Genomic DNA, 26,426 nt, shown 5'->3' with positions numbered 1-26,426 from the left:
GACAGACAACAATAACGAATATAGTGGTCACTTATATTTTTCGTGAACCAACAATAACCACAATAAAATTCGTATAATTCCTAATGTAAATACATATTGATATTGTTTAGCAAATCCACACTACAATTTATTGTACAATCACAAAAAAAGAAAAACCCTCATTAGTAAATGGACGAACCCATGTGTACGGTGGAACATTGCTGTTTTTAAAATCAAAGGATGAACCAAAACTACCTCAGTGGCGCTGAAAAGCACAAAAATTGCTCAACAATAGCTAAAAGGGATGAAAATCATCCAACATTAACTTTTGTCATGACACAAACGGCAGAACCAGAAAAGGGTCTTCGGTCTAGCACATCTTGGGTGTGTCTGATTCCCATTCAGCTTACTTTTGCTTGCTAAGCCAGCTGTTCCTTCTCAACGGTTTCATTGGACTGCTTGTTTGGGGCTTAAGCCACTCGGCGAGCACTCCACAGGAAAATTTTAGCTCTTCCATGAGCCTCATTTATGTATACAAATATAAATAAATAAATAAAAACATGGTAACTCAACACACCCCTGCAGGTGCTGGGGTGTGTTCCATTACTAATCAGCTTGTAGAGCACTCGCCAAGTGGCTTTAGCACTTAAGCAAGCACTCCCTTGAAACAGTTGATAAGGAATGGCAGGCTTGGCAAGCAACAGCAAGGTGATTGATAATGGAACACCTTAACATGGCACTTCTTTTGTTTTTTTTGCAGGGGGGGGGGAGGCAATGAAGCGTGGAATTCCGGATTGTTTGCAGTGGAGTCTAAAGCACCATAGGCTAAACGAGTGCAACAATAGCACCGAATCCTCTCTTTTTGGGTGTTCTGGGCCTAAATAATTTTTGTGCCCAGGGTCAAAAAAATGTCCATCCGCCTTTGGACGGGGGACATTAAAATGAGCTCTGTCCAACCAACCAACCAATCATCTGCCCATGAACAATCACCTGTCCATGTACTTTTGTGTACGTGATGTTTCAAAAACTGTTGAGCGTTTAGCATTCATATTGCAGATATCTATTCCTCATGAGATTGTCTCAACCTGATTAGATCACAGCTGTGATTAGCTAAATTATGTTGTCATGGCAACCATATCAGCAACTTGGCTTGTGTACGTGATATTTCGAAAACCGTTCAAGATTTAGTTTTTATATAACACAAATATATTCCTCACACCACCCAAAAAGCAGGGGACCAAGAGTATCAGCTCCTTGTGTGTTTACATTTGATCATGTTCAGTTGAGTCATGTCAATAAATAAAACAAAAACATGGTGCAGTACAATAAAGTTCAAAATGTTTGTTAATCCAAAAATGTTCAATTTTAGAGTAAATACAACACCAAAAGGACATCTAGTTGCTGTGCTTTCATCACTAGTTTGTGTACATTTGAAATGTTTTGCTGGGTCACGTCACTAAATGAAACAAAAACATGGTACAGCTTCAAAGGCACTCAGTAGAGCGCATACTTCCACCAAGCTGAACAGTGTTTTGTATCCCACTGGTAGCCAGATCTGCATCTGGATCTTAACCAAAATATAATTGGCTTGTTCTTGTCACCTACCCAACTCATCCACCAAGTTTTGTCCGAATCCGTACATAACATTTTGGGATATCGTGCTCACAGACAGTCAGACAGACAGACAGACAAAAACATAACCTCCATTCACCTTTTATGGTGGAGGTAATAAAGTTTAAAATGTGTGTTAATCCAAAAATGTTCAATTTTGGAGTAAAATACAACACCAAAAGGAACCATCTAGTTACCATAGAATTAAGGTGCTTATTTCGCTAAATTAAATTAAAGTTAGAGGGATTTTTTGTGCAGCATCACATTTTCATAAATACAGCATTTTAGTGTCGATCTTAGATCGCCCTGTCAGCTAGTGTATAGACTGGTGTCACATGTTGACCAAACCCTGCATATTGCCACCTCCCTGAAAGTCTTCAATGAATAATCTCGTTTTTGAAAACCCAAGAGTGCTCTGATTATTTTCAAAAAACAAGTTCAGCTTCCAGAAGCTTCAAATAAATCTCCTTAATACAGTCACTTTTCAGCCGCATTTGAACCCATGCCCTGAGATGTCATTCAAGTGTCCTCATCACCAAGCCACCACCGCACCCAAAACGAATTTGTAAAGCAAACTGATGATTAGAAGGGTTGTGAAATTTTCATTACATTGATGCAAAAGATGCAATGGATCCGTTGTCAAACAGTGAAGCACTAATGGGCCGAAAGACATCAAACTTTTGATGACGATGTCCTCTCGCTGGCTTGCTTCCACAGTGGGTGTCTGGTAGCTCGAGGTGATGTGCCGGTAAGGGTTCAGTGAAAAAATACGGGTGCAGTAATGCCTGAAGAAAAGGATGAAGAAGAAGCAGAAGAAGAAGAAGAAGAACAAGAGGAAGAAGAAGAAGAAGAAGAAGAGAAAGTCTCTGCATCACAAACTGTCAATAATGTATTGAGATCACACTCAACATGACGCCGAGTCCATGCAAGTTCAGTGATAAATTTTCCCCAAATAAGCTGACTGGCCTGAACAGGTCACACAATAAATTTCCTGCAACCAAAAAAGACATTGGGACTTTTAGCATCATTGTTCACTTGAATTGAGGGAAATCATTAGGGTTAATTGGATGGCTGTCTGAAAACAGTCTGAAAAGTTGCAATATTTTAATAAAATAAGAACCACCCTTCTTGTTGCACAACCATCCCCGTAAATACCATTCCCCCCCCCACTTTTTGTTGTAAGCTCAGACTCACATCTGCAGCACGAATGCGTTGCCTTGATGGATACAGCAAGAAACGCTGCAACAATGTCACGGCTTCAGGTGGAGCATCTGGTACGACTTCCTCCAATGGCCGAGGTAAACTCTCACGGAAAGTAATCTTGTGGAAATCTGGTAGCTCAGAAATCTCCTGTGGGGAGAGGAAGAGGGGCCCACACGGTTATTTTCATGGAACGTTGACAACACACTGCTGACGATGTCAAATCTTTCCGTCGATGCAACAAGTTTGCGTACCGGCCATGAATGCTCATTAGGAGTGCCAAAGACACCAATGATGCAGCACAACTGCTCGATGTCGCTCTCCCCATGAAACAGTGGTGAATTGTTCAGAAGTTCACCAAAGATGCAACCAACTGCCCTGGTTCAGTAAATGGCAAACACGTGGCATTAAAGATCCTTTGCTATGTCTGCATAAAGTAATGTTTTTTTTGAAGCACTACAAGTATTTTAAGCAGCTTGTTTGGTGTTCTGATTAGTCAGTGCATGTGATGACTCCAGGTTCAAATGGTGTCCATTTGTCCAACATATTCTTCTGTTATTATCCTCGAAGAGCCTCAGACGATATCAAGTCCAAATCCAAATACACAAATCATCAATATTTAAATTTTACACCTATTGGCGTGGCCACAGCTGATCTCTCCATAATCCAGTACATGCCCTTCTGCTAACTCGATGCTGGTCAATTGCACCATTCCAACATTTTCTAGGCCAATCATCAGTATAATCTAATTACATTCGTTTTGCATTAGACATGGCAACTTAAATCAAGAATAGTCAACAACTCAACTCAAAAACTTCAGGAGAAGTGGATAGTACTATAACAAGTACCAACCTTGATGTATGAGTAGATAGTTTCTTCAATATCTCTCGATCCAATGGTTGTACCACCATGACTTTTTCTTGAAATGCCACTCTGGATGTGCCCTTCAAAGCCCCACTTTATTTTTAAAAATCATTGTTGGGGCTCAATCAAAATAAATGAAAGTGATGCAACCTGAATTTCTAATTATTTACTGGAATATCTTAATGACATCAGTATTTTCGTATAAAGTTGAAAAGAGCTTTCCAATGATGTGCCATTCACCTCTGTTATTTTATTATTTTATTTTTTTTAAACAGGATCTAAGGCTCATCGTGGAGCTGCCACACACACACACATCTCACACACATGACAGACGAATACACGAGATGGCAATTTCCCCAAGCTCAGTGGCTATCACTTCCAGAGGCACTCTGGGTATCCGTGACGTTACAACAATGGCACCGCTTCTCACCGCAATCAGCAGGGCATCTCTTAAGGAGGAATTTCCTCCGACCCATGGATGCCAATATATGGGGTTTTTCCATGCTCTAATCATTTTAAATGCGAAATGTCAAGCAAGGAAGCATGATATACCCTTGATAAAGTCTTTGGTGTGACTCGGCCGGGGTTTGAACTACCGATCTCCAAGACTCGAAGCGGACGCTCTAACCACCGAGTCTGGTTATATACTCTACAAATAAAGTTATTGGCTGAAAGACAAAATATGTCCTCTTCAAAGCTCCAAAAATGTTAAGACTTTGATGACCGGTAACTTGGAAATTGGTGGGTGCAAAGTCTTTTTGGAATGTTCTCAAATCTCACCAACCCATACAAAATTGCATAAAAATAAAAGAACCTTCCAAAACCCAGGCTGAATGCACAACTCAACTCTTTAATTCCTCGCTTCTCCTGTCAATGGAACCACCTTCCAGAGCTTGTTCCGTCTCACTCTTCCCTCTCGGGTTTCAAGGAAGCAGTGCACCATCTCATCATGCCCAATTCTGTCCCATGATCTATATTACCCACATTCATCATTCTGAACCCACCATCTTACTCGTGAGGTTTGGTGTTTCAACCCCTCCTCCATTTCCTCTTATCCTGTTCATTCATTCATTTTCTTCATGCTTGTCCCACTGTCAGATATACCTTACTCTTGCTTGATTAACCTTGCTCCTGCAAAGAATATATATATATTATATATATATATATATATATATATATATATATATATATATATATATATATATATATATATATATATATATATATATATATATATATATATATATATATATATATATATATTTAAAACATTAGGTTTTTCAGGTTGTTGTCTCAGACTACACAACATTTCCACTCACCTATGCTCATACTTTTATCTATCATTTGACCTGAGGTTTTTATTGATATTTACTATGTGAACAACCTCTCCATTTATCTTGTTTTCCAAGAGTTATAAACTCTGTATTCATCAAATAAATGAACAAATAGATGAATGGATGAATGAATGAGCATTCCAGAAACACTTGTTAAAGAAAGCAACACATCTTGCCACAGACAAGACTATGAGGTGTAAATCATCAAAGTTTGCATGACAGCAAGCATCTACAAAAAAGTGTCAATCCACAAAAAGGATAGAATCATATGTGCTATTCATAAACTCAATATAGGCCAAAGAGGGAGAGGAATGGAAATTATGCAATGTCAGTGCATTCCTCACCTTTTCACAAAAAGCATACACCTGCAGTTTTGAATGTATAGCAGGTTAACTAGAAATTAGGCCTATCAATCCGTACCTGTTTGTTTTAGCTGGAGTGGATGGAAACCCACAGTGCAGGTGCTTATTCACAGCTCAGAACTTAACCAGACTCGGTAGTGTAATGGGGAAAGTGTCTGCTCCGATTCTGGGAGGTCGGTGGTTCAAACCATAGCAGAGTCACATTAAAGACTTAAAAAGAACATGCTGCTTCCTTGCTTGACACTTGGCATTTAAAAGGATAGAGCACGGATAATCCCCATAGGTTGACATCCATGGGGAGGAGGAAATTCCTCCTTAGGAAATGCTCTGCTGAGTGTGGTGAGAAAAGTGGCTGTTATTTTCTAAGTTATCCAAGGTTCACAGAGGAACATACACTCGTATATCATATGCATGGCAATGACATTTGAAGACATCAATGTAATGTACGTTTACATGAATTACAAGGAAATTGGGAGATAATGGACAAATTGATGCGGTGTATAGGATTTGAACCTGGGACCCCAGCTATGGACTAAGATGGATCCCAGCTACGGACTAAGATGGTAATTGATGCGGTGTATGGGATTTGAACCTGAGATCCCAGCTATGGATTGAGATGGATCCCATCTATGGACCAAGATGCCCAAAAAGGTCACTTTTAGATCGTCGTCTCACCATATAAGGCAGGGTGCAGTTTACATACACATATGAGGTGTGGAACATGTTAATCTCACCACATATCCACACCCTCGTCATATTTTCTTGCCCCAAAAAGCAACTCTGGAGCTCTGTACCACCTTGAAGTAGAGAAGGGGGGTAAAAATGTGTTCAAATAATACAATAAATAAAATTATCAAAACAAATCTGGCACCAACAATTACCGTTTTTCAATATCAGCACCAATTAAGGTGTTAAAAGTTAAAAACAGGTCTCTGAAGGCAAGTCAGAAGAATAAACATCCCAAAAGATATTGGCAGGTAAATTTTAAAGGGGGGTGGGGAGGAGGAGGAGGAGGAAAGGGTAGAGCCTGCTCTTAGGGCATGTGGAAACCACCCCATGAGGGGAAGGGCTCAATAAAACCACATTCCTAAAACTGAAAACACACTCCGAGGCTCTCAGCTATACTGGCCCGAAAGCCTAAAACACCGTGTTGAAGTCAGCGATCATACACAGTCTTCTCCAGCCATGGTACCCACCCACCTAATGGTCAACTCTTTACCAAAGATACCAAGGGATCATTAATTTCCATGCATTTGTAAATGTAACTACAGTTGCCAGATTAAAATGTTCAAGAAAAAAGAAGTGAAATTTTACTTGCACAAGTTTGTTGATGCATTGCCTAAATGCCTAGACTTGTACTCATGTAGAGGACTTTGTCGGTCTATAAAATCACAAATACTGAATGCTTACAAAGGGGAATCCTCGAGTTGATGGTGTATGATAACGATAAAGAGGGAGGGTTTAGAGGAAGGCAACAATGAATGTTGACATAATATCCCTCATTTTATTGCAAACATGGTCACCTGGTGGCCACCTGGTGGCTGTATAGATGATCATGATCCCTGGAGAACAGCCTTGCTTGACCAAAGTCGGCAATCTTGAGACGTCCTGTTGAACTAACTAGCAGATTTGCTGGTTTTAGGTCCTGCACGAGAATCAGAAATTACTTAATTACTTCAAACAATGCCATGACAAAACATGAGCAACACTAGACAATATGTTAAACGAGGCAGATAGAGAAAGCAGAGAGGAAGAGACAAAAATATAGAGAATCTCCAAAGTGAACAACAGCAATAATAACCTCGAGGGGCAGAGGTCAAGCCAGATTTTAAAGCTTCAGTCTTGGACATGTGTTTCTGCCTTAAAGTATCATCAGCAATACAAAGATGCAAGAATTTTAGCGAGACCTGGATATCAGAAAGACAGATATAGAAGTAGTGGAAAAAAAATACCCCCAAGAGGGAGTGCCGGTCATCTCTGTCAGAGGTCGAAAGTAACTCTGTGCCAGACTGGAATAGGGGCAGTTCATAAAGTACGTACGCTCTACTTCCGGGTTTCAAAACCACCCACCCCCACCCCCCTCTGTATGCAGGCTAGTGACCACCCACCCACCTCCCTCATACATCGCTAATCACTTGCAAAGCCAGTGCAAATCACATCGCTAATTAAAATCCCCCTCAGCTGTTGAATTAACACCAGGTGGGGTCGACTCAGTCTGCCATCATTCCGAGGTCGGCAAAATGAGTGCCAGCTTGCTGGTGTCCTGTGTCGGAGTGGCGACCTGTCCAAGATTTGTCCCTAATGGCCAAGGAGACTGCTCAGGCAGCACCAACGCTCTGCAAAGGGTATGGTCCCAATGGATGGATGGATTGGTGCAATTAGCCTGCTCATGGTCACTTGAGAGTTGCAATGCCACAAGGTTTCCACATACATCATGGGATTGTGAGTTGGACAGGCGACCGTGCTGGGTTTTTGTGAAGTGATAGGGGAGGGGAAAGTGTTAAATATTCCACTGTTTTGATGTGAGGACACCTATTTGCTTTTATAAGTGGGAGAAGGATGAGGATGAGGAGGGGAGGACAGAATTGGGGTTGGGAGGTGGAGGTTGAGGACTTGGGTTTTGTGAGGTGGGGTGGGGGAGGGAAAGAGTTGAGGACATGAAGTCACATCTTACATTGTGCAGATGTTTCACAGGTCCTTGCTAGCATCACTCTACCAAGAGAGAGGAGAGGAGAGGAGAGGAGAGGAGAGGAGAGGAGAGGAGTAGAGGAGAGGAGAGTGGAGACGTGAGGAGAGGAGAGGAGAGGAGAGGAGAGTGGAGAGGAGAGGAGAGGAGGGGAGAGGAGAGGAGAGGAGAGGAGAGGAGAGGAGAGGAGAGGAGAGATAGATACAGATTCAGATACAGACAAGGACAGAGAGACTTTCGAGCAATATACTAATTCCTTAACCCCACTTTTCGCTTTGCATGTGTGGGGTAATGAGGCTCTAATATGATGGTACAAATATAGTACCAATCGCTTTGCACAAGCGAGCAGATGCATGCTGTCTGTCTGTCTGAATAACGTCAGACAGCCTTTGAGCTGTATAGTCTGGGTTTGATTCTCGGCCCGACGAAAACTCTCACCCCCATGTTTCACAGGCATAGTGTTGTATCAAATTGTGTGACATCCACCGGATACGACATTAAGCTGGCTGCCATCTGCCAACACTAATTGCTGGTGGACATGAAAAATCTCACGTTGTCTTTCGCCCAAGTGTGCAAATTTTCACCAGCATCCTGACCAAGCCCTCTCAAAATAGTGTCCCAGAGAGGAAAACCCTCCATGTTTATCTCTACAATAAAAAAAAAGGAAACAGTTGCATGTTGCTCCATACAATAGCACTCCACTTGTTTGGTCAAACTTGTAAGAGGCACGATTAGGTGGTTTTAAAAATGAAAATTTCAAATTGAAAAGCCTGAAACAATAATATAACTAGAGAGTTCATAGAACACAAAAACCCACGTTGTGTTCCAGTATATACAGTACAGTACTTCAATTTTAATAAAATCATGATTTTCACAATCGTTTAAAAAATCCGGAAGAAGTTTTGAACACCACCCTTCTGCACCTTTATTTAATTCATTGAACCTTTATATAAAATGAAGTACTGCACTGCAAAACTGGAGTTTCTTATAAATATTATGAAAGGTGATTTATGTACTCCAGTCTTCAAGAATATAATTCAATTTAAATAAATTAAGATTGTAAAAGGCGTAGAAATAAATTAATTCTGGGTTTTAGCGCCATCTTCCACAGTGTCGATCACATCACCCGATCTAACAGATTACGTTAGTTCTTTGTGTCTGTGTTTATGTCCTTTAAAGCAGAGAGTTTCCTGTTTGGAATGATTTTCAATTTTGTTTGAGTGTCAGGCAGACAGAGTTAAAATATTATCTCACTCCTCTCTGCGCAGGTGCGTTCACGCCAAATTAAAAGCCAAAGTACGGTAAAATAAAAGACTTAAAACGACTCATATTCACGTTCCCATCTGTGTTCAAAATATAATATTCAAATTAAATAAGTTCTTCTTCAATCATAAAAACTCACTTTCATAAACTGATAAGACAGACGGACAGACATGAACCAATTGCTTGACCCCGCTTTTCGCTTCACGCGCATGGGGTAAATTACATACATTTCAGTCATACAAGAGTTGTGTGGAAGGCAGCACACACCCTATGCATTATGCAGTTCTTGTGGCAGAAGGCCAATCCACTCAGTAGCATGGCCATGGCACCCTTAACTTGTGCCTCAGAGAGATGGTGTTCCGCATTCTGAATAACGTCAGACAAGTTGGAGACCATGTACTCGAACACGAGCACGAAACCCGGACCGTGTGGAAACATATCTTTCAGTTTCACCACCTGAGAGGAGTTCAGAACCAAGAAATTTAACAATTAGTATAAAGGTTAAAAATGAACTTTACACAATTGATGTTGGATGCCAAAATATTAAGGAGTACACTTGGGCATCAGAGTCAATCACAAAATATCAGGACCCTATAAATCAAATGAGGTCACCCCAACAAATACACTGGCTGGTAAGGCTCTGCATTGTTAAATGCTGTCTTGTTTGAATTCACCGCATGACTACGCAAGTCATGTTCAACAAAACAAATAATCCATTAATCATTTTCAAATAATTTTTGATGCAGTCTGTGTTCAAACACACTCCATATTAAAGAAGATTTCATAATTTATACTTGGGAACATGAATATTTTCATATTCTGATCCCAACTGCCCTTGCATCGTTGGGTCATTCCGTGTCAAATCATCAAAGAATCTGCCGTCATCTCTCAGATTTTTGTAAAACTTTGGGAACCAATTGGGACCCATGGAAAACGGCAAGAACTCAAATATTTTTGCTAACAGCCTCTTAATTGGTGAGATACAGACTAACGAGCTTTGGACTAATTAGCACGACGGCACGAATTCAAATGGCCATATCTCTAAAAGTATAACACCTAGACAGCTGGTTTTAGTGTCATTTTAAAGGTATTTTCATGCCCTATGAATTTGTCTGGGCAACATTTTCCTACCTCCAACCACAAAAAAGTTATCACAAAATATAAACTTCAATCGTGAATCCCCAAAAATTGTATCCTTCAAATTTCCTCAAATTCATCCCAGTGGTACCTTATGATGTCAAGAAGCTTCCACATAAATTTTGTGATGGGCACTCCAATAGTTTCTGAGATATGAGCAATAATAGTCCGGGAGCCAACCGATCAAAATTAAAAAAAAATTGCCCGGTCTGCTATAAAATTTTTGTGTTGATTTTCATAAAGAGACACCCTTTGAGTATATGAAAACCAATGTTGGCAATGGTGAAACTCTTGCGCAACAACACAGTCAACACTTTTGCGAGCCCCCTCTGATAACAAAATGTTGGCAAAAGCGAAGATGTAGGATGGGGGTAGGGGTAATTCATATTGTCCTAAAATCATAACCACTAAACCTATATACACAAATGACCCCTCATATTAAAGAGGAGTTCATTTCCTATATCACAATTGGTGTAGATTTAACCTACCTACAATTGACAAGGTTATATGTCAAACAACAAAAGATTTATGCAACTCAGAAATGCTTGACTATCAATGGGGTCAGGAACAAGAACATACTTTACATGCCATGGTTTTAAGGAAGATAAAATTAGAAATGGATTAACACAATATTGTGACATGAAACATCCTCTTCAGAGGAAGAGTCACTCTCTGAAACAACTCCACCACATGAACCTCTCTGACCAAGGCATATGCATGTCACTCAGCAAGGCACAGCAGCCTTTTTGCATGAACATCGTTTCAGACATTTGGATAATTTGGCACATGCAAGACACAGTTTTGTCTATGTTTGGCTTGGCTGGCTTAGACATGAGAATTGGGACCAGTTTTCCATTGATAAGGGTTCTGCCAAATGTTGTGGCTGGGGAAGTGCCTGGTCACTGAGATGTGCACGCCTATACAGAAGCAATTGATACAATGCTCTTACAACAAGGAAGTAAAACGCATCTTCTGTTGCTGGCAGTGACCTAAGGTCTAATTTTGAAGAGACAAACATATGCTGCCTGAGGGTATCCAAACAGCTGAACCCTTTTTGGCCATGCAGAGCAGTCCAGTATACTCTGGCCTCATCAATGACACATTCTGTTGCTGCCATTTCACTATCTCTTCCAAAATCAACAAGGTGGGGAAGGTTTCCTATCAGTCCCAGAGAAACCCTGTGCCGCTCTTCTTTTCACAGGAACACAGGCATCATCCCAACTGACTGGAAGAGGGGCCTTGTTGTCCCTCTCTGGAAAGGGAAGGGTGATCGCCAAGACTGCAACAACTACCGAGGGGTGACGCTGCTCTCAGTGCCGGGCAAGGTCTTTGCTCGGATAATTCTTGATAGGGTTCGCCACCATCTGCTTGAGCACCAGCGTCCAGAGCAGTCAGGCTTTACACCAAAGAGGTCAACGATTGACCGTATCCTTGCACTTCGTGTCCTCACCAAACGCAGACGAGAGTTTCGGCAGGGGCTGCTTGCAGCCTATGTTGATCTCTGTAAAGCGTTCGATTCAGTGAATCGGGATGTCCTCTGGAGGATTCTTGGTCTTCGTGGGGTGCCACCGAAACTGATCGATCTGATGTCTGAACTCTACTCTGGTACTGAGAGTGCTGTGAAGTGTGGTGGTACCATCTCTGACTTATTTCCAGTTGTTACTGGAGTTCGTCAGGGATGTGTACTTGCCCCCACACTTTTCAGCACTTGTATGGACTGGATTTTAGGGAGGATGTCGGAGAGATCTGCTGCGGTGCATCGTTTGGCAATGTAAAGATCTCGGACCTTGATTTTGCAGATGATGCAGTCATCTTTGCGGAGACTTTAGACATCCTCTTGGGGGCCCTCGAGGTGCTGAATGAGGAGTCGGAGCCGTTGGGATTACGGATTTCTTGGGTCAAAACTAAAATCCAGGCTTTCGGTGACATCTTGGATGCTGCTGTCCTGTCTGTGTCTGTTTGTGGTGAGGATGTTGAGGTCGTGGAGAGATTCACTTACCTTGGCAGTGATATTCATGTCTCCGCAGGTTGTGAGCCGGAGGTCAATAGACGTCTGGGTCGGGCCTGGGGAGTCATGGATTCACTGGATCATGGGGTGTGGCACTGCCGGTACCTGTGCGGGAGGACGAAAGTCCGAGTCTTCAGGTCCTTGGTACTTCCAGTCTTGCTCTATGGGTGCGAGACTTGGACTTTGACCAAGGATCTGAGACGGAGACTTAATTCCTTTGGTACCAGGTCTCTTCAAAGAATCCTTGGCTATCGCTGGTCGGATTTTGTGTCCAACGAGCGGTTGCTGAGAGAGACTCGGATGAGATTTGTTACCTGCATAGTCCGTGAGCGTCAGCTGCGGCTATATGGACATGTGGCTCGTTTTCCTGACGCTGATCCTGCTCACCAGATTCTCTCAGCGAGGGAGTCTCATGAGTGGAGGAGGCCAATGGGCCGACCACGTGCCTCATGGTTGCAGCAGGTTGACCATCATCTCAAGGAGATGGGGATGGGCCTGGCATCTGCCTGGGGGGTGGCCAGACGGAGGCCCCTGGAGTACCGGCGGAAAGTGGACGCAGCGACGCGCTGTTCTGGCACATGCTCCCATACCTGACCTGACCTCTTCTTTTCCCTTCTGAATGGGTAGCTCACTGTGTCACATCCACACAACACATATGTGCACAGAAGTGTAGCTGCGACATCAAGAGGATTTTCTGGTACTTCTTGCTCAACACTTCTACCAGCTCATGAATAGGTAGGTATTGATTCTGCCGTTGTATCCAGAGTTCTTGCAATGTGTTCAAGCAGCAGAAGTGATATATACACAGAATAATTATGTCTGTATCTGTTGCATGCACAACAGCTTGATGGTGATCAAGATATTCCACACAATATGCAAGATGAGCAATAATCCTTGTGTCTGCCTCTTCATGTTCTTCACAAGGTAAGTCCAGAACTGAACTTGATGCTGATGTGATGGAAAGAGTGTGACCTTTGTTTTCCATCATACCACCAAGAATGATGGTCACTCCATCCGGAATAGCTTCAGGACTCTCACAAAGGGAAGTGCCAATGAAGTTCTGAAGATTTCCTTTATTTCTTGGATTCTTCATGAGTAAATTCCAGTCCGGAATTTCTAGACTCTTGGATGGTGAGAATTGTCTTGCCTGGTCTGTCTGGTTTCTCCTCTGCTGCTCATGACCCTTCAAAGTATGGCTATCATCAAAATCATACTGATCACCAATGATGTTGACACAGTTGCACATTTCAGGTTTCAACTGCAGGAGCTTGCGAAGATACAGCTGGGGAAGTTCACCAAATGTTTTTGCACCCATTTTTGGTATTTATTTACAAATGCCATTGTGTCTACCAGATAAACTGTGTATAGGTCACTCTGTGGTAATGATGGCAGCTGTAAAACAACATCCTGCTCAGCTTCTTAGCACTGCCACTTAGCTCAATTAGCACTGCCACGAAATCAGACTTGTTGCCTTTGCGCATTACAAACCCCTGTGCTAAGCGTGGATCAACCTCAAACAGGGATGATGGATAGTCTGTCCACTCATGGGAAAATGCAATCTGTCTTGTGACTGGGTCGGCATCTCGATAGAAACACAACACACGTGTAGTTGCAGTCTCATCTTGATAGATCCTGATTAAACTCTGTTTCCTTGATGGGTTTGATTTCTTCTGTGAGGAGAAAGTTACCAGCTTCAGTGGTTCAATCTTAATAGAGACCACCTCTTCTGCTTTCATAATGGCTTCCATGCCCTTAGCTTGAGCATGGACCAAGTCTTTTGAAGCATCCTTCTCACCAGTTGCTCTATTGAGCAGATCCACTTGGTTGTTACACTGGAATGGGTTTATCATCTGCTGGCATATCACTTTCTTGATCTCCTCAACATGCATATGTTCTTCTGTTGCCTGCTTATGTGTTTCTCCATGATGAGTAGATTCCTGTTGGCCTAGATTAGCCATAGACTTTATGTTCTCTGATACAGCTGTGAGAAATGGTGCTGTCTTCACATATTTATCTCGAGCAGCTGGTGCCTGAGATATGCCTTTGAACAGAGATGTCTTCCCTTCATTGTTGTATGTCTGCTCCAGGGCCATGTCACTCCAAACACCATTGAATTTTCCTTTGGAAGAGTGAACTGTGAAGTACCCAACCTGGATCCAGCAAACCTTAACCAAACTGTGTTCAATAGAGTAAGAGGATTTTGGGGGTAGGGGTAACTTTGGTTTTAATTAGCCATGGATACCATGTTCATATCACATTAAGAGAAATTAGTATTCTAATGCAGCATCTGCCTATGATAAGAAAAGTTCTAAAGGCCATCTTCAAAAAACGTTATTTTTAAGGCATTTTTCACAAAATTATGTACTTTTACGAGGTTTACTTCCACAAAGGCAATTTTTTTTTGTCATTTTACAATGCACTGATTGAATTCTTACATTTAGTTCACATTTATTTTTCATGAATGTGATTTTTAAATTTTTTTAGAAATTTTATTGACAATTGCTGTTTTATCAAATTTTTCAAATCTTCCTCAAACAAAAACGTCCGCCAAAATTTTTCGCAAGAGCTTATGAATTGCCAACATTGGTTTTCATGAACTGCAAACATATATCTAAACATCCTGGGGGTGTAAAATTTTATAGCAGAGGCTGTAAGGTCCAACCCTAAAACAGCCTCGTACACAGGTTGGCTCCCGGACTATAATGTACATGTACGTATGGCATATAGGTTCGAAAATCAGCATTTGTAATGTATTATACAATCAATAAGTGAGTTCAAGAACACAGTGTTCACTAACCTGACTTAGGCTTTCAATTTCCTCTTCAATGCAGCAACAGCAGCACTTGTTTCTTCCCCTCAGGCCCAGTTGAAAATGAAAGTATATGATACTTCAAAGCAATTGATGGTCATTCCCTGTGTTCCCTGTCATGGTTAGGTTAGAATGATTGTATAATACATTACAAATGCTGATTTTCGAACCTATATGCCATACGTACATGTACATTATTGCTCATATCTCAGAAACTATTGGAGTGCCCATCACAAAACTTATGTGGAAGCTTCTTGACATCATAAGGTACCTCTGGGATGAATTTGAGGAAATTTGAAGGATACAATTTTTGGGGATTCACGATTGAAGTTTATATTTTGTGATAACTTTTTTTGTGGTTGGAGGTAGGAAGATGTTGCCCAGACAAATTCATAGGGCATGAAAATACCTTTAAAATGACACCAAAACCAGCTCTCTAGGTGTTATACTTTTAGAGATATGGCCATTTGAATTCGCGACGTCGTGCTAATTAGTCCAAAGTTCGTTAGTCTGTATCTCACTAATTAAGAGGCTGTTAGCAAAAATATTTGAGTTCTTGCCGTTTTTCATGGGTCCCAATTGGTTCCCAAAGTTTTACAAAAATCTGAGAGATGACGGCAGATTCTTTGACGATTTCACATGGAATGACCCCTTTGGAACATCTTAGATGTGATGCAACATATCACACTACTCATACAAAGTGGCTTAAGTAATCTTAACAGAGTACTATATGAACTGGAGAGGTATTTACATTTCTAATATATCCTTAGTAAGGCCACAACTGCCTCAGCCATAGTTTGAGGAAGTTTTAAATCACAATAACTGGGTGGGTCTGCGGCAGAATCGCTGACCACATACTCATACCAATTTCTAGCTCAAAAAACATTATTTGCCGTTTATCATGCCAATGCAATGACTCATCCATCAAGGCAAAGGTACTTACATATGGGTTGTCTCCGATCTCCTGCAGGGCTTTTATTTCACGAACAACCTGGTTTGGAAGGCCATCATCAAGCCTCTTCAGAGGCACCTTCTTCAACGCAACAATTTCGCCACTCTGAAAGTAAATCTGCTGTGAGGCTCTGTAATTGGACTATAATACAACTTGGTGTGACATGTCAATTGCCATTTCATGTCTGGGGTGATTCAACACCACAACCACCACCACCACCACCAACACCAATACCAACACCAACAAAAATCAGCAGCAACCAACTTTTTTAGTCTCACATAAAGGCAGGGCTCAAGTCCAACATTTCACTTGGTTGAATACGAGACTTTCAAAATGATGCATGAATGCTAAACAAGGCCTTGCATTGTGTGTGTGTGTGTGTGTGTGTGTGTGTGTGTGTGTGTGTGTGTGTGTGTGTGTGTGTGTGTGTGTGTGTGTGTGTGTGTTATTTTTACAGTGACTTGCTCTTGCTCCCCAGGCACTTTTGGCCTGCTGTTGCTAATGCAAAATCTGTGATTCCAATATTCCTTTAAACATAATTTTCAACATTTAGATGAAAGAGGGAAATTCAAAATGGCTAACCATAATTGTTCTCTTCCTGAATGCAAAAACGACTCACGGAAATGTAGGAATAAGACAAATTTGTCACACACACACACACACACACACACACACACACACACACACACACACACACACACACACACACACACACACACACACACACACACACACACACACACACACACACACACACACGGAGCCGTCTTATTCACAATCGCCATGCCCTCCCTATAAGTTTTCCCTTCAGTGGAAAACAATCAAAGTTGACTGTTTAAAGGTTGGAGCAGATAGTAGTCACAGGCCTTGTGAAGATTACAGTACGTATCGGCCTCAGCAATCGAGGCAGCAGTATGTTGTCTATACACTGCCCAAATAACTATGTGGCATTCTCTCAAGCAGGGCTTTTACCATGGAGGTCACATGGGTCCTTGCTATGATTTGGGACAATTTTCTCTTAAACGACATGGCCAGGGACCATAAACCCCATGTAATTATATAAGTGTTTGTCCAAGGACTTCAGGGAAACTCATGACATTGTGAAAGAAAACATCCATGACTATTTACTTTTAATGTTTATATATGCATCAGGAAGAAGATAATTGGTCTTGAATCGTTTATGGGCACAATTAAGCTGCTCATGGCCACTTGAGAACTGCAATTCCATGGGGATTCTGCATATCTCATGGGATTGTGAGTTGGACATGTGACCATGATTGGCCATGACATGTAGGCGCGGGTTTCAATCACAGTTTCTGTCTAGTTGGTGACAGTATGATGGGGAGGGGAAAGCATTAAATATTCCACTGTCTCGGTGTGGTAATTGAGGACTTTGAGGATGGAGGTTGAGGACTGGGGTTGGGAGGCAGAGGTTGAGATCTTGGGGTTTCTGGGGGCAGGCGAAGAGTCAAGGACTTGGAGTCACATTTCACGTTACGTGGTGTTCCATGGGAACCTGGTGGTATGTATATATATATATAACATCACTTACAGCTCATACACCTCCCACTCCCTCCCCCCCTCCCCACCTCCCAAACATGATTAGTAGTAAATATCATTTTAAAAACTCAGCCTGTTAATTCACAAGCCCCAGATATGACCTATCAAAGCTCCCATGCTATATTAACAATAACTTGAGCAGTAGTCTCCGACCGTTTTAAACATAAGATCAGTTTTAGAAACTAAATGCAACACAAGATTTACCCTTAAAAATTATACTTTACTAAAAACCACAAAAAATGTACGCAATGCATAACACTCACCTATTCTTAGTGTGACACCTGTGCTTACACACTATCTGCGAGTGCTTTTAAGTCTGGGACGTTGTTTGAGATCGCCATTCTCACACAATCCATCAGATGGGCATCAGTGAGATGAGTGCAATACTTGTACTCGATGATTTTCAGGTACGTGGAACCAAAGTAGACCTTCACTTTGAGTGCACAGGATGTCAGAAGAGGGTACTTCTCTCTGTTTAGAAGTCCCTAAAAATGTGTCCTTTGACCAAGATTTCAGCTCCATGTCATTTTGCATGGTGATTATCTCCATGTCAAGTCCGCTTCTTTGTTCAAACACCTGATGAAATTTGCTGTCAGTTCTCCAATGTCCACTTAAAGAAAAGGATTTGAGACAAACAATGATTTGTTCCGTCTTGTTTACCTCCTGAAATCTTCTGTTGAATTCCTTTTCCAATCTGTTCAGGTGGTCACAGAATTTTTTGGGGATGGAACCCTTTCTCTGACATTTTGTAGGATTTTCTCCAGATTTGGGAAGTACTCAGTCATGTTGTTCTTTAACTGGGAGGACCACAGGCCCAGTTTCAACTTGAACGCATTCACTGCACTGATCATGTGTGACGAGTCTCTGTCCCTCCCTCCCCTGCTGTTCGCGATTCAGCTCGTTCAATTTTGCCGTTGTCTGTAAGAAACCCCAAGTCGAGCAACCACGCATTATCTGACAGCTCACTATACACTCATTTCTTGATTTAAGAAAGATGATAATTTCAGGGATCAGACATAAAAATTTCTAGAGGACTTCCACAACTGAACCACCTCACATCTGCATGAAGGATTAGCTCACCGTAGGTGGCATCAAGCTCATCGAGTACAAATTTGAATGAGCAATGTTGCAGAGTTCTGGCATGAATCGAGTTGACGATCTTGCCAACTGTCATTACACGAGAAAAGTCAATAACATTACTCACTTGTGCTTGTTAATGGATAACACAGTGAAAAATGACAAAGGAGAAGAATTCAGGGTAATTTCTGCAAAGTGCAAGAAAGCCTGCATTGACACCCAGCATTGCCGGTGCACCATCGGTTGTGATTGAAACCAGTTTCATGATGGGAATGTTTTTCTCAGTCACATCCCTTTTGAATTTGTTGCAGACATCCTCACCTCTTGTCCTCTCTTTGGGTAAAAAAAAAAAGAGTGAGAAAGTCCTCCTTTGCTGTTCAGACTTTGAATGCAACGCAAACAAAAACAATCAGCTGGGCCATATCCATCATGTCTACCGATTCATCAAACTGCAGTGAGAAACAGTCACAGTCTGAGAAGTCTTGGTGTATTTGCTGAGACACGTCCTCGGACAACGATTCCACCATTCTGGCTATTGTTGAAACGCCAAGCAGCACAGCACGATGGCTGTCGTAATTTCGTCTTTGTTTTTAAAGTCTTTGAACAAGGTGTTCGCAGTCACCGTCATAGCCTCCTTGATAACTTCGCCACTGGTGAATGGTTTTTTTTAATGTTTTTCCAGCAGAAGGTGAATATGAAAAGACGTCTGTGTGCGAGCCTTGCCTTTAGACGCAGGTTTCTAAAAGTGTGACTGTTGAGCTTTCACGATTCTCTTTAACTCCCCAACTTTCTTCGTCCAAATCGCGCTGTTTAAAGGAAAATGTTGAATTTTTGCATGCATCGTCTTGTGATGCCATTCGAAAGTAACTCTTTAGTCAAGGCTACACTCTGGTGACAAATGAGACAGGTGCTCTTGTCTTTGATATTTGTAAAAAAATAAATTCACTTTCCAATCCATGGTGGAAATTGTAGATTTTTGCCTCATCTTGGACGGCACTGGCTACTCGCTCGTCATTTTGCCTTTAGGAAATTGATCTGAGCAATAAGAACAAGAAGCCAATACTTCGATATCGCGCGGCTGGGGGCAGTAAAAGTCTACGTTAAGAATGATGAAACAATTTTGCAGTTATAAAATTTAAATGTCGACACGGTGAATTAGCATACACGATGGGAAGAGTTGTGATGTTGGACAAATTTCTATTTATAGCCATCAGATCAAAGGGACGTACGAGGCCATAAGTGTGACAGAAGACACAAGACAGAATAGCCAATTATATAACAGTGCGATGTCGCCGCGCTGTAATAACCACTTCTGTCACCAAAAAAAAAAAGAGGAAGAAATCACCTCCACTGGACGTTTTAAAAACACTTCTGGTGAAAAACAATGAAGAACGACAGTTACAACGCTGCGTGTCAACAACTAACGGAACAGGAAGATCATCACTTCCTGCTCAGAAAATCAACTTCCGACGTCACAGAAAACGATCCAGCACAAAAAAACGTCGCTCTTCCGCATTAGCTCCGCCCACAATCCACCCGGCAATCTCCGCCCACAATCCACCCAGCAATCTCCGCCCACAATTCACCCGGCAATCTCCGCCCACAATCCACCCGGCAATCTCCGCCCACAATTCACCCGGCAATCTCCGCCCACAATCCACCCGGCAATCTCCGCCCACAATCCACCCGGCAATCTCCGCCCACAATCCACCCGGCAATCTCCGCCGACAATCCACCCGGCAATCTCCGCCGACAATCCACCCGGCAATCTCCGCCGACAATCCACCCGGCAATCTCCGCCCACAATCCACCCGGCAATCTCCGCCCACAATCCACCCGGCAATCTCCGCCCACAATCCACCCGGCAATCTCCGCCCACAATCCACCCGGCAATCTCCGCCCACAATCCACCCGGCAATCTCCGCCCACAATCCACCCGGCAATCTCCGCCCACAATCCACCCGGCAATCTCCGCCCACAATCCACCCGGCAATCTCCGCCCACAATCCACCCGGCAATCTCCGCCCACAATCCACCCGGCAATCTCCGCCCACAATCCACCCGGCAATAAGTGTGACAGAAGACACAGGACAGAATAGCCAATGATATAACAGCGTGATGTCGCCGCGCTGTAATAAAGTTGGAATGAAAATCGCAGTTTTATTCCAGGTTTCGGTGTGTGGTGAATTAACGTGAATCGAGGGACATGACGCGGGATCACATGTTGTGCGTCTCGCGTATAAGGGGAGGTCTCTCTGCGGCACGAGGGATTGTCCCCGGGGCATTGCTATTGACATCGGCTGTCCACTTGATGCTCGTTAACTGAAGGTGCTCATTGACAGAAGCGGCTCCAATCAAATGGAATAAAGCCTAAACTCTGAAGGTTCATCTCTCGCTCTCATTTCAATTTATTCCATTTGATTTTCTCGGCTCTCTCAACCAAAGATGGACAAGATCTACAAACCAGAGAGGTTCGACGCAGACCCGAACGCGACTGACGCAGAAATGAAATGGTCACATTGGTTCTGCTCCTTCTCACACTATCTGACCATCATCGCGGAGGGAGCTGACAAATTTGCCGCTCTCGTGAATCATGTCTCGCCCGGCGTGTACAGGCTCTTCTCGGGGTGCGACACTTACGAAGCAGCGATCGACGTGCTGCAGGCGCTCTACGTGAAGCCCAAGAACGAGGTATACATACGACATCTTCTCAACACACGCAAGCAAGCAGCCGGGGAGACAATCGATCAGTTCCTGCAAGCTCTGAATCAGCTGGGAAAAGACTGCAGCTTCCGGGCGGTGGCGCCGAGGAACACCGAAAGGAAGCGACCCGGGAGGCATTCATCCAAGGACTCAGATCAGCCCACATACGGCAACGCTTACTAGAGAAAGCGCAACCCACTCTTGACAAGGTAGTCGATCAGGCTCGGCGATGGATGCGGCTCAGCAGCAATCTGAGTCATTTGGGACACCGATGCTGCTCATGAACGCTGCTACGATGGGAACCCAAGGAACCCCACTGGCACAGACACAGCCAGACATGAGGGATGGAGAAACACCCGAGGAGCCGGATACCCAGACCTCGTCAAACTCCTCAGCAACTGCTCCGATTCGGTAAATGCTTCTTTTGTGGGTACAAAGGCATCCTCGTCAAAAATGTCCCGCCAGAGATGCCACATGCATGAATTGCGACAAGAAAGGGCATTATGCCAGGGTATGTAAATCTACTCTAAGGAGGAATAAACCCACTTCTGCGGCTCTCTACTCGCAAAATAAATTGACTGCAGCCTCCCCGGGGGATCTATCCAAGGCTATCATCAACGTGCGAATTAACGGGCATATGGCTGAGGCACTGATTGATACCGGTAGCTCTGAAAGTTTCGTCAACAGCTCGCTAGTGAAGGGCAGGAAATGGGTAATCCACCCGACTGACAATACGGTATGCATGGCCGCCACCTCACTACAATCCCGCGTACGAGGGTACTGCAATGTTGAATTGGACGTAAAAGGGTACACGCATCGGGATGTAAAGGTGCTGGTGCTTCGTGATTTGTGCGCAGACGTAATTCTGGGTCATAATGTCCTCAAGCAGCACACTAGCGTCGAAATACCCTTTGGAGGAAGCAAGCCTCGTCTAATTTTAAATGCGCTGACCACCGCGGAGGTGACGTCCCCCCAGCTGTTCGCTAACTTGTCGCCGGTCTGCAAACCGATAGCGATCAAATCGCGGCGATATACCACTGCTGACATGAATTTCATCACTTCGGAAACCAAGCGATTACTGGAGGAGGGAATTATAGAACCGAGCGATTCGCCATGGCGCGCACAGGTGTTAGTAACCAGCAGTCAGAACCATAAGAAACGGATGGTTGTCGATTATTCCCAAACGGTCAATCGCTTCACCCAACTCGACGCCTACCCCCTGCCGCGCATAGATGAGATGGTCGAGCAGCGTGGCCAATTATAAGGTATTCAGTACCATCGACTTGCGAAGCGCCTATCATCAAATTCCCATCCGAGAGGAAGACAAACCGTACACTGCATTCCAGGCAGGGCGGCGCCTCTACCAGTTCAGAAGGATACCATTCGGTGTCACGAATGGAGTAGCTTGCTTCCAACGGGTTATGGACGACATCATCTCAGATGAAAACCTCGAAGACACTTTTGTTTACGTGGATAATGTCACAGTGTGCGGTAGGGATCAGAGGGAACATGATAGGAATCTGGACAGATTCTTGAGCATTGCTGGAAAATATAATCTGACTCTCAACTACGAGAAATGCGTATTCTCGGCAAGGTCAATTGACCTTCTCGGCTACACGATAGCCGACGGCACAATTAAGCCTGATCCTGAGCGATTGCGCCCGCTCCGTGAGCTTCCACCACCTCAGGACTTGCAAACAATGCGCCGGGTGATCGGGATGTTCGCTTACTATGCAAGATGGATTTCGCAATACTCCGAGAAAATACATCCCCTAGTGCATTGCAAAAACTTTCCACCAGATGCCGCTGTCGTAAGAGCTTTCCACGATCTCAAGGATGATATCAGTAAGTCCGTGGTTTTATCGATCGACAGCTCGGTGCCCTTCGTGGTGGAGACCGACGCTTCAAATCACGCCATAGCTGCAACACTTAATCAGTCTGGGCGGCCGGTCGCGTTCTTCTCGAGAACTCTCTCTAGAAGCGAGCAGAGACACTCGGCAATAGAGAAGGAGGCGTACGCCATCGTCGAAGCGCTGCGTAAATGGAGACATTATTTACTGGGAAACCACTTCACGCTCGTTACGGACCAACGATCCGTGGCTTTCATGTTTGATGGGAAAAATAACGGGAAAATTAAGAATGAAAAAATTATGAGATGGCGGATAGACCTAGCCTGCTACAGGTACGACATTGTTTACCGGCCCGGGAAGGAAAACCCTGCTGCAGATACCTTCTCCCGGGTCTACAGTTCGGCAACAATCAGTCAGGCTTTGCAAGACCTCCATGTGTCTCTGTGCCACCCAGGGGTAACCAGGATGGCACATTTAAATCAGACAAACTCTTCCCTATTCTGTTGAAGATATTAAACAAATGAATGCTTCATGCCCTGTTTGTGCTGAACTAAAACCCAGATTCTATGGCGCGGCTTCTGGCAGACTGATCAAGGCTACTTCCCCCTTCGAGAGACTAAACATCGACTTCAAAGGGCCCCTACCGACCGAAACAGACAACAGATACATATTCACCGTTGTTGATGAATATTCAAGGTTCCCTTTCGCGTTTCCGTGCTCGGATATGACCTCGGGCACTGTCGTAAAATGTCTCTCTGACCTCTTCGCTATGTTTGGGAGACCTTCGTACATACATTCAGACAGAGGGCCGTGTTTCATGTCGGCCGGGCTAAAACAATTCCTATTAGAGCACGGCATAGCAACTAGTCGAACGACGGGTTACAACCCACAGGGAAACGGGCAGGTGGAACGGTATAATGGAGTAATTTGGAAAGCCGTAACTCTGGCGCTGAAATCGAGAGGACTGGGCCCCGAGCGATGGGAGGTTGCTCTTCCTGACGCTCTGAATTCCATACGCTCTTTGCTCTGCACGTCCACAAATGCCACTCCTCACGAACGTATGTTTACTCACCAACGACGTTATGTTGACGGTCAAACGGTGCCCAACTGGCTGACCCATCCCGGAACAGTGTTCATGAAACGCCCGGTACGACAAAGCAAGTATGAACCGCTGGTGGAGGGGGTCGAACTCATTGACACTAATCCAGAGTATGCTCATGTCAGGCTCCCGGATGGCAGGGAGACCACTGTGTCGGTTCGCCATCTGGCTCCCTCAGGTACTCCTCCCGCCGGTACACCACCTCCTGGCACTCCTCCTTCTGACATTTCCCCCAGGAACTCCGCCAGGCGACGGGGCTGCCGCGTTCCACCGAGGAAGCGATCGAGAGTCATCCCCGGCACAAGTCGAGGCTCACCAAGAGGATCGGGAGTCTCCCTCAAGTGAAACTGCCGTTTACTCCCGGAGAGGTCGACGAATAAGGCCCCCTCGACGACTCAATCTGTAAAGGGGATTATCGGCATTCTCGCTGCTCATGCTCCTATATGCCCATTATATCATATATCGATGCTTATTTCCATGCTCCTACAACTCAAAATAATCACTGCTTGGCATGTATGCTTCTGTAGATCTATTAGTCCGCGTTGCTTGAAATGTATACTCCTATAGTGCTAAAGCAATCATGGTGTGTAAGATGGGCCCCTAGTTACATTTTAAAGGTGGGGAGAATGTGGTGAATTAACGTGAATCGAGGGACATGACGCGGGATCACATGTTGTGCGTCTCGCGTATAAGGGGATGTCTCTGCGGCACGAGGGATTGTCCCCGGGGCATTGCTATTGACATCGGCTGTCCACTTGATGCTCGTTAACTGAAGGTGCTCATTGACAGAAGCGGCTCCAATCAAATGGAATAAAGTCTAAACTCTGAAGGTTCATCTCTCGCTCTCATTTCACGGTGGTTCGACAACAGGCAATGTACGGTGCCCACACAAGTACAGAGACCGAATGATGGAGGGAGAATTGGTTCGTTTAAACAAAAAATAATTTCTCATTGACTTGTCTTGTGCACCAACATTTAGCTCTTTATTTAAACCCTCCAGCAGCTCGTTTTTGTGACCCACGGTCACCACAGTTTTACATAACAACAATCATACAAAATCTCCGATTTATATCTCACCTCATCGTGCTTTCCCTTGAACACGACGCCGTACGCACCTTCCCCGATCTGTCCAAACACCGTATATCGTTCCATCCTCTAGTAGCTGAAGAAAATTTTTTTTAAAAGAAAACAAACTGTAAAACGACCGTGTAATACAATTGTATACTTTCGTTAGAACAATGCACTTACGGTGTTGTCGTAAAATGCTTTGCGACCTTACCGTAAATCTCTCATTGTGTGTGGAATTCGTTCTTTTTGGAGTATGTACCGTATTTTACTGTATTTTACTGTATTTTACTGTATTGTACTGTATTGTACTGTATTGTACCGTATTGTACCGTATTGTACCGTATTGTACCGTATTGTACCGTCTTGTGCCGTATTGTGCCTTATTGTACTGTATTGCAATGGACAGTCTTTCACTCGGCTGATTAACCTCTTAATTAATCACTTTAATATTCATATAATCAGTGCACAGGTTTATAAAAACAAGATACCATTAACTCAGGATAAAATTAACAAAATATTGGGGGGAGGAAAAAAAAAAAAATTACTGTCACGCATTACACCACCTAGGTGTATGGTTGCGACGTTGACGGATATAAGCAACAACGTGAGAGGATGATTGGTTTATTTTTGACTGACTCGACACATTCATCACAATAACATCCTCTTGGGCGAACCACGCCCCCGGGTTTTCGGGTCCCGTGACCAAAATGAAAGCGGAAAACCTTGTAATGTCCTTTAAGCACAAGGAATACTTTCAAGTGTAGATAAATTATATTAATGGGGTAAAAAAAAAAGAGTCCGCTAAACAACATGGCGGTCTCCATGGAAACGATGCTCTCGTGGGCGCCATTGAACTGCCACATC

At 43.6% G+C, this 26,426-nt stretch overlaps 1 protein-coding gene across 2 annotated transcripts; it reads right to left on the bottom strand.

The window, feature by feature from the left end:
- Positions 1-1,225: 1,225 nt before the first annotated feature.
- CDK20 (cyclin dependent kinase 20) lies at positions 1,226-25,956 on the bottom strand. 2 transcript variants are annotated; one of them, XM_085870595.1, is made up of 9 exons: positions 25,774-25,956; positions 25,572-25,656; positions 16,197-16,310; positions 9,567-9,755; positions 6,874-6,995; positions 6,085-6,147; positions 3,045-3,168; positions 2,785-2,940; positions 1,226-2,375 (listed from the first exon to the last, which is right to left on the bottom strand). In XM_085870595.1, exons 2-9 carry the CDS (start codon positions 25,644-25,646, stop codon positions 2,196-2,198), a joined length of 1,023 nt encoding a protein of 340 aa, XP_085726721.1. In that variant the 5' UTR covers positions 25,647-25,656; positions 25,774-25,956; the 3' UTR covers positions 1,226-2,195. The 2 variants fall into 2 exon arrangements, with proteins under 2 accessions (XP_085726721.1, XP_085726722.1); XM_085870596.1 differs by lacking the exon at positions 25,774-25,956 and adding an exon at positions 25,743-25,762.
- Between the last annotated feature and the right edge of the window lie 470 nt (positions 25,957-26,426).

The sequence above is a fragment of the Eptatretus burgeri genome, chromosome 2 (genome assembly GCF_056783735.1).
Source record: "Eptatretus burgeri isolate ZD-2024b chromosome 2, Ebu_testis_v1, whole genome shotgun sequence".
NCBI lineage: Eukaryota > Metazoa > Chordata > Myxini > Myxiniformes > Myxinidae > Eptatretus > Eptatretus burgeri.
Note: the sequence above shows the minus strand (reverse complement) of the source record. Positions and strands in the feature narration are given on the sequence as shown.